Source organism: Scardinius erythrophthalmus, assembly GCF_964197995.2.
Source record: "Scardinius erythrophthalmus genome assembly, chromosome: 6".
Taxonomy (NCBI): domain Eukaryota; kingdom Metazoa; phylum Chordata; class Actinopteri; order Cypriniformes; family Leuciscidae; genus Scardinius; species Scardinius erythrophthalmus.
The window spans coordinates 6,566,538-6,575,688 of NC_138226.1; the positions used below are offsets into that span (position 1 = coordinate 6,566,538).

Consider the following 9,151-nt stretch of genomic DNA (forward strand, 5'->3'; position numbering starts at 1 on the left):
AGACCAACACACACCATGACAGAACTTGTATATTTGAGTTAAACATCTGCATGATTATTCATAAAGATAACTTGCTTCATGGCATCAATATGTGGCCAGTAGGAAGGGGATTCTGGGGAATATGTGCATGTCACACAACTCTTAAAGTCAACAGGACCTTCTTAACTTTCCAAATCCCTTTCCTGGTCTTATTTCGAATGATAGGTGCATGATATTAATTATAATTTTGTCCCATGCAGGTCCTGGGAATTTGTATCAGATAAAATCAAGTCATATCCTACAAATATACTGTTTCACTTAGAAAAACAACGCTTTATGGAAGTAAAATGGGTTGGAAAGACATTTGAAGTTTAGTTTAAAGTAGAGAGAAAAAAAAACATTCAGTAGCAAAAACTATTTTCTATTTATTTATTAGTATTTTTTGTAATTATTTTATTATTTCTACTTTTCTTTTATTATTTTCCCCCTTTGCAAAGCTTAAGCAATACTAAAATGTCTTTTTTAATTCTGACCTTAAAGTGGCTTGTTCAGTTTTTTTAATACAAATATTTTATTTTATATTTAATATGTAAAGTATGTAATGTCAAAAATGCTGTTTAACATTGACTTCAAAGTGATTTATCCATAGTTTATCATTCTATTATTCTTATTTTTTACACAAAATTATTTTATTTATCGTCATGCAATGCTTTAGCAATATGTATTAAAGTATGCCATGCCAAAAATGCTGTTTCATATTGACTTTAAAATAAATGTTATTTCCCCTGCATGTGATGATATAGCAATATGTAGGCTACTAAAATATGTCATGCCAATATAGCAAAATGAATTTGAAATGAATAGCCAGACTTGGTGTGAATGTTTATTGTGATCAGGCCTGGGACACACTGGAACGTGGATCACATGCCTGAGAACGAAAGGGAAGGACACACAGGAGCCTGGGAAAGGAAACAGACGTCCAGAGGCTTAGTGGCTGTCATTGCGAAAGCAAATTCCCACTCTAATTAACATCAAGAGTTTCAGTGACTGTGTACATGCACTCTGTCTGTCTCTCTCTCTCTCTCTCTCTCTCTCTCCATTAGTGTGGATCACATCACAGGCTCTGAAGATACTTGAATTTATCCTCCAGCATAAGTAGGTGATGTAATCTGAGAGGCTGCTCCGAAGACGAGGTAAGTGCAGATTTTAAAAGCTGGATTTGTATTGAAAAATATATATATTGACAATAGTGAGTGGTGCTAAAGATCATGCAGAAAATGTCCACCTGTTAGTGATGCGGGAATGGCAAAGCGTTGGTCTTAACATTCTGACTATTATCCATGTTGTACAGATGGCTGTACACATCTCAACCATTTAGCAATGAGATTACATAAGCGCAAATGTTCTCCTGCTTCTCAGATGTTTCTCCAGGAAAAAAAGGACTTTAGTATTTTCAAATGTCTCCTTTAAAGTCTCAGAAGAGATCTTGATGTCTCACTTTTGCTAAATAAATAAAAATTTAGTCACCCTCAAGTTGTTCTAAATCTGTATAAGTTTCTTTGTTCTGATGAAGATATTTTGAAGAATGTTGTCAACCAAAGAGTTCCTGGTCCCCATTGACTTCCATAGCAACTGTTGGGTTCTTCAAAATATCTCCATTCCTGTTCAACAGAAGAAAGAAACACATACAGGTTTAGAACAAACTGAAATGATGACAGAATTTTTATTTTTGGTTGAACTATCACTTTAAGGCAACATTCCATTTAATCATTCTTCAAACATTACGGGAATGTTACTTTTGAGTGTTCTCTGAACATTCTGAAAAAAGAAGGCCTAGTAACATTTTAAAAATGTTAGACGAACATCCAACTACAATGTTTAAGAACAAAAACACTTTATGAGCAATGTATAAAGCAACATTTTTATGCTAACATTTGAGAACATTATTATAACTTTAAATAAACATTCTATTGATGTTATTAGTTTTCCTTTGCATTTTTTGCGTATAGATGACAACGTTGTAAAAAAGATCCCTGTTCACACGGATCCACGAAAAATAAAAGCTCTGTATAATTCATGCCAGGCCAATAGTTGGCGATGTCACTTACTAAAGTCAAGTCAAGTCAAGTCAAGTCATCTTCATTTATATAGCGCTTTTAACAATGTAGATTGTTTCAAAGCAGCTTTACAGAGATAAGCGTATAATTTAAGGTAACAGAGATTGTTTTGGCTTTATAGCAGAGTTAAGTTATTTCCATCTAAAGTTAGTTTTAATTGATTTGCTTCTGTCGCAATGATCATTTGTTATTAAATTAGGGGCCGCTAAGACGACACCATTCTCTCTACACAGACTTTAAACGCGAACCTGTGAGAAACGCTGATGGCGTTCACATGCGCATTTAGAATGGGTTCTATAGTTATGTGCGTTTGAATATACGCATACTTGGAATTCCCTACAAGCCAAGCCTAAACAAAATACTTGTCTTTCCTTATAAATTTTGATAAGGAATTATATTTTATTTGTTGCTTTGGGGTAGGACCGCGAGACGAATTTTCCCGACAACGCCTTATCTGTATAGTGGTAGAGGGATCCTCCATAGGGAGAGACTAGTTGGCACTTCAGCACTGCGTTGTCATCGGTCCAGGCGAAGGTCCTTCGTCAGATCTGGATACGGCCTGGATCCGGCAGGCTGCAGGAAAACCTCGGGATAAACACAGACACTAAAATTAGCGTAGATGCCATTCTTCTCATGATGTAACGAGTACATCAGGATTTTTGGGAAGTGTTCCCGGTTCCGGCTGACCTACTATATGCAGCCTAACATTAAATTATAGAAGTCTATAATGTATTATGTGAATGCTAGGTCAAAGAGATGTGTCTTTAATCTGGCTTTGAACTGACAGAGTGTGTCTGCTTCCCGGACAATGGTAGGAAGACTGTTCCAGAGTTTTGGTGCTAAATAGGAAAAGGATCTACCGCCAGCAGTCGATTTTGATATTCTAGGTATTATCAACTGGCCGGAATTTTGAGATCGTAATAGACGTGAAGGACTATAATGCGTTAAGAGCTGTTTTTTATTTGTTGAACATCAATTAAATTTTTAACCTTAGTTGGGTTTAAACGTTTTTTTGATTTCCAAATTCGGGGAACAGACACAGTCTCTATAAGATGATAGCTAGGTGAAAGAGGCTCTATGTAATTGGATTTATCTGACCTTGGTGACGTGAGGCCGCTAGCAGACAGTCGGTTAAGCCAGTCTGTCTGCTTCCTGACCTGAGCCCCAGATTGTCATGTTTGAGCTCTAAGACTATGAGCCATATTACTAGAGAGAAGAGCAGCACCATCCCAGGAGGGATGAATACCATCTCTTTTCAACAGGTCAGGTTTGCCCCAAAAACTTTTCCAATTGTCTATGAATTCTATATTATTAAGCGGACACCACCGAGACAGCCAACCGTTGAGCGAACACAATCTACTAACTATCTCATCACTCCTGCGAACAGGAAGGGGGCCAGAGGAAATTACAGTCCTTGACATCGTACTTGCAAGTTCACACACCTCTTTAATATTAATTTTGGTGATCTCCGACTGGCGGAGTCGAACATCATTAGTGCCGACATGAATAATGATCTTAGAGAATTTACGATTAGCATTAGCCAGCACTTTTAAATTTGCTTTGATGTCAGGCGCTCTGGCTCCCGGCAAACATGTGACTATGGTGGTTGGTGTCTCTATTTTCACGTTCCGTGTAATAGAATCGCCAATAACTAGGGCACAATCATTCTCAGTGGGTGTTTCACTGAGCGGGGCAATTCGATTTGTTATGGTAATCGGAACGGAAGAGTGGTTTTTAGATCCGCGAATAGAGCGATCCCTCACTGTCACCCATTTGCCCGGCTGCACGGGCTCTACTTCAGCCGGAACCACGCCATGTAAAGTGTTCACTATGCTATGCGCATCCAAAACATCTAAAGCACTAGCACTCTTACTATCCTCAATTAAAGTTTGGATGCGTGTTTCTAATTCTGAAATCTTCTCTGTCAACCTAACTGTCTCCTTACATTTATCACATATAAATCCTATATTGTCGACAGAGAAGCCTATGCTAAACATGTGACATGAAGTGCAAGTGACAATAACAGGACAAGACATTACTCACCGTGTTTGTTGAGTGATTCTTACTCACCCGAGCTTTTATGAACTCAAAGGCGCGGACGCGCAAGAGAAAAATAAATAAATAAAATAGCTGAGCGCACGGGTGGCGCGTTAGCAGGCTAGCGAATTACTAGCGTTTTGTGCTAGTAGTACTAATAACAAAAGCTAGCGATGTCAGGTTAATCTGAGATGTTGGGTAAAATGTAGTAGTATAAACAACTAGAAATGGTAGTAAAATGATGGTTCAAAACAAAGAAATATAAGGCTAAGACGGAGCTTACCGCACCGAAGCACACAAACACACTCACAGCAGGCAGCGAGGCAGACAGGAGCACAAAGGCAGACAGGAGCAGAGAAACACTAAGCACCTATAGACTGGTCATGTGATAGTTTTTGTAGCCATTGTAGTGTGTACAACGCATTTTGTAGCCATTGTAGTGTAAAACGCATTTTGTAGCCATTGTAGTGTAAAACGCATAAAAAATTAGTTGAAAATAGTGTTGTGTAAATGACTCCTAGATTTCTGAGGTTTCCTGTCAACAAATCCCCCCTTTTTTGTAGGAGAAACATCTGAGACAAAATTGATACTTGAATGAAATTGAACAGATCTCCATGACGCGTCCCATTTTATTCCTAAATTTCCACCTTTGAAACACATGTAACACTAATGAATCATAACTGTATTTGTTCTCCATTAAGTCTCATGAGTTATGAACGAGAAGTCTCTGAGCAATATTTTCCTTTGGGTTTGAGACTAACTTTCCAAAAGCCATTTGATATATTTGACTGTAATCTGAACCCTTGTTTTTGTAAATAAAAGGTCTTTCACACATGTTTCATAATGAATGATGGTGGGTGTAAAACAAATGTGCAAAAGCTAACAAGTGCTTGCGGGAATAATGAGCCTTTTTGGAATATTTTGACACTGTTTGAGCCCAGCTGAGACACATGCTGGTGGAAAGATTGTTCCATTAAATCAGAGCCAAGAGAAAATCTGCATCTTGCCCATGTCAGTAAAAGTCAAGCATACTTAGAAGATATAAATCACCAAATGTGGGAGACTCATCAGAGGGGAACTCTAAACAAGAGCTCTGGAAACATGATAAAGTGAGCAAATGGACCGCAGCCATAACGATGTCAGCCCGAACAAAGAGACCACTTAAATATTGTGCTTTATGAGACCACCTCCTCCACCTCCTCAGCCTGCCGTGGCTTATATTTCTCATCAAGATAAAGAATATCCTTTGGGCCAGTTTCACGGATCTGTTTGAAAGGCATCGCGCCATTAATACAGGCATTGTTTGGACTGTTTGACGAAAACTCACAGGTTCTCTGCTTTTCCCAGAATTCTTCAGGGATGGAGAGAAGCGAGGCCTCTGTGACTTCTGCCCGTTTCATCACGTGTTTAACGTTCGCAGGTAATCACAACTGCCCTCTATGCCTTTGTAAGAGATTCAACAGACCCTCCCTCTACTGTCTGGAGCAAGCAAATGCAATTGGTCCAAAGGGAATGGCCATTTACAGACATGAAATCATCCTTTGTGTAAATTATACGTCTTTTAGTGGCAGTAGAAATGGCTAATGTATCTTTTCTAATGCATCTTCTTTCACTTTGTCCCAGTCTTGGTGAAGGGAGCAGAAAGCATCTGGACGCCGCCAGAAAGGTGCAGGAGTCTACCATGTGACCAAGTAACCTATGATGCTACGGTTCATGAATTTTGTGTTCTGCCGTTCACTCAGAATATGGCAACCACTGACTACCAACTCAGTTGTCCCTGGCCAACCGCTAGAAGGTGAGATAGTTGATGGTTATATTGGCTTGACAGAAGCAGCTGTAACTTCTCCTAGAGCAGGGGTCCTGGAGGGCCACAGCCCAGCAGAGTTTAGTTCCAAACCTGCTTCAGCACATACCTGGGCTCCATCCGAATTCGCATACTTCCCTACTATATAGTAGGTGAAAAACAGTATTACAAAAGAAGCATGTTCGAATTCACAGTACTGAATTTTTAAAAAAAAAGTACCCGGATGACCTACTAATTGCGGTGAGATTCTGAAGTGTGCATACAGTATTATACTATCCCATGAGGCCACGGGAGAGGATTTGTGAATGGCAGTAAAGCAACATATGACACATGATAAAGACAACATGGCAAATGTAGCCAAGTTACACTCATACTACTTAGAACATCATTTTTTAGCGGTCATTAAGTAATTACTTTTTCGAAATAAGCCCCTACTCAAGAGAGTATGCGATTTCGGATGCAGCCCTGTAGTTTTCAAATAAACCTGAAGGACTTGATTAGCTTGATCAGGTGTGTTTAATTAGGGTTGAAGCTAAACTCTGCAGGGCTGTGGCCCTTCAGGAACTGAGGGGCCGTTTACACGACACCGTTTTCATCTAAAAACGGCAAAAAAATTATGCGTTTTGTATATATAAAAACAGCATTTTGGGGGCCTTGAAACACAAAGTTTTGAAAACAGGCAAGTTTTTGAAACCGATAACGTTATCGTCTCTGTGTAAACTACAAAATCGCGAATTGGTGAAAATGGGGCTGTCATGCGCATGCATATTATGTGTTCAGTATATAGGGGTGTAGTGTTTCTTTACAAAGTAACATTACCAGCTACTGGCCTGGCAGCAGAATACAGCGTTTTTAGTTTTTTGTCGGGGATCCATATGAATGGAGATCGTTTTGACAACATTGTCGTATGTACACGAAGAAACGAAAAGCATTTCCGTTTTTTAACATTGTGTAAACGTACCCTGAGTTTTGTACCCGTGATCTAGAGCTTTCAAACAGGGTAATTATCTTTAACTAGTAAAAACATTTTTGTTAATTGAAATAAAATGAAATCACAAATATTCTATGAAATACTAAACATAAATTAGAACGGTTGCCTTGGCTACTAACTGAGATAAGCTAAAATTGGAGTAATATTGAAAAAGAACAACAACTACAAATCATAGCAAACTTATTTTGTTTTATTTTACTATTTTGTTTTGCCTTGTTATTTAATTTAATTTATTTAATTTACATTTTATTTCATTATGTTATTTTATCTATATTTTTGGTTTTATTTATAATATTTTATTTTATTGTTGAATCTTATTTAAATTTTATTGTATATTATCGTATCTTTGTAATTCAGATAGATAGATAGATAGATAGATAGATAGATAGATAGATAGATAGATAGATAGATAGATAGATAGATAGATAGATAGATAGATAGATAGATAGATAGATAGATAGATAGATAGATAGATAGATAGATAGATAGATAGATAGATAGATAGATAGATAGATAGATAGATAGATAGATAGATAGATAGATAGATAGATGAATGGATCCATATCTATCTATCTAATGGGACAAAAATAACAGATTTCCCGCAGTAGGGATTTGAATGACTTCTCCTCAAAGAGAGTCTGCCGTCTAGAGTCATGGGAAAGTCAAGCCTTTCTGCTTCCCTGGGGTCTTTGTAACATCAGATTTTTATGAACAGTAACGCCAAACCCAGAGGATGACTCTACACTCTTCAATCTTCACGACGGCCAGCCCATGTGGGTTGTCTTAAACCAAAATATTTAGTCCATCGTATCTTGATGAGCCAACAAATTACAGCGTACCTTCAACTTGACTTCTCTGTAGTGCCAGGGCTGTCGCTACAATTAAGGGGGCGCAGGACAACATTTTTATGGTTTGGCCCCTACTTTCTGCTAATGAATAGGTTATACGAGTGGTTCTCAACTGGTGGGTCATGACCTAAAAAAATGGGTACAGTTCTATACTGAGAAAACAATTCTTAAACCAAGCAATAAAATGCAACTTATATAATGATATATAATATCATATCATATATATATCTATATTGTCCTCTCTATACGTAGTCATATATCAATTTGTGATATATATATTTCCCCTATATTTTACTGTTGACATTAATTAACAGTGTATAGTTCATGCACTTCTTGGTATATTAATACATTGTTAAATGAACATTGAATAATGTTTTTAGGGCATTTTTGTATGGAAGTGTCGGAGTACAAAAAAAAAAAGTTAGTTTCTCTGTTATTCACCTGCTGTTTCTTTTGGTCTCTCAGACACTACGTCAACCTGATGATGTGCACTGAGATTCTGGCTAACAACACATGCTGTACCCATGCTTTCTACAGACACCACGTGTTGATGGAAATCCACAAGGAGTATTTTTCTCTGTGCTTTTATATGAAGGATCCAGGTGTGCCCCTCCTGCTGCTGCTCATCGTCTCCTGCACCATCATCCCGCTCATAATACCGTTCCTCTGCCACTGCCAGTACTTCAAACTGCATGAGTATAGACTGGCAAACTACAACCAATGATCAGACAGAGTGTTACTTTTTAGAATGGATAATGTGAATGAATCAAGGTATTCTCAGATGTTTTGAAAGGCCTGACACTCACAATATATCTGCAATGTTTTACTATATACTGTCATTCAAACATTTAGGCAAAAACGCAAAATTACAAATGAATTTGTGAAAGCGGTGACGGCATGCGCATTCGTGTTACGTGTTCAGTCTATAGCCGTGTAGTGTTTCTTTACAAAGTGACATCGCCAACTACTGTCCTGGCAGCATAATACAGTGTTTTTAGTTATTTTCACGGATCATTTTGACAAAGGAGTTGTCTCTGCGCAAAAAAAGCAAAGGAAAAACCTTTCCGTTTTTAATGCGGTATTTTCATGTAAATGTACACTTATTCTCACCAAGAGTTCCTTTGTTTAACAGTAAAACCAGTGTTATTGTGAAATATTATTACAATTTTAAGTTTTCTATAGTCCTATGATAGGACAATATATAGTATACACGGTATACATAAGTTATAGCACAACAATACAGAATATACATACATATACTCAATGAACTGCATATTATACAGTATCCACTTAAGATACAAATATATATATATTTATATATATATATACAAGGGATAATGTAGAGCGAGGCGGTTGTAATAGCGAATACAACCCC

The 9,151-nt window shown here is 37.6% G+C and overlaps 1 protein-coding gene across 1 annotated transcript; it reads left to right on the forward strand.

Moving 5' to 3' along the window:
- Positions 1-924: 924 nt before the first annotated feature.
- On the forward strand, positions 925-8,934 carry LOC308692470 (uncharacterized protein). The gene is made up of 4 exons (XM_081368515.1): positions 925-1,172; positions 5,481-5,553; positions 5,757-5,928; positions 8,242-8,934. The coding sequence occupies exons 2-4, from the start codon at positions 5,493-5,495 to the stop codon at positions 8,498-8,500; spliced, it is 492 nt and encodes a 163-aa protein (XP_081224641.1). The 5' UTR covers positions 925-1,172; positions 5,481-5,492; the 3' UTR covers positions 8,501-8,934.
- The last annotated feature ends 217 nt before the right edge of the window (positions 8,935-9,151 follow it).

What these genes read in the sequence shown, in the direction of transcription:
- LOC308692470 (XM_081368515.1), top strand. Translation starts at nt 5,493, where the DNA reads ATGGAGAGAAGCGAGGCCTCTGTGACTTCTGCCCGTTTCATCACGTGT. An exon ending in CACGTGTTTAACGTTCGCAG is followed by an intron (nt 5,554 to 5,756) that starts GTAATCACAACT and finishes ACTTTGTCCCAG; the next exon opens with TCTTGGTGAAGGGAGCAGAA. An exon ending in CCCTGGCCAACCGCTAGAAG is followed by an intron (nt 5,929 to 8,241) that starts GTGAGATAGTTG and finishes TTGGTCTCTCAG; the next exon opens with ACACTACGTCAACCTGATGA.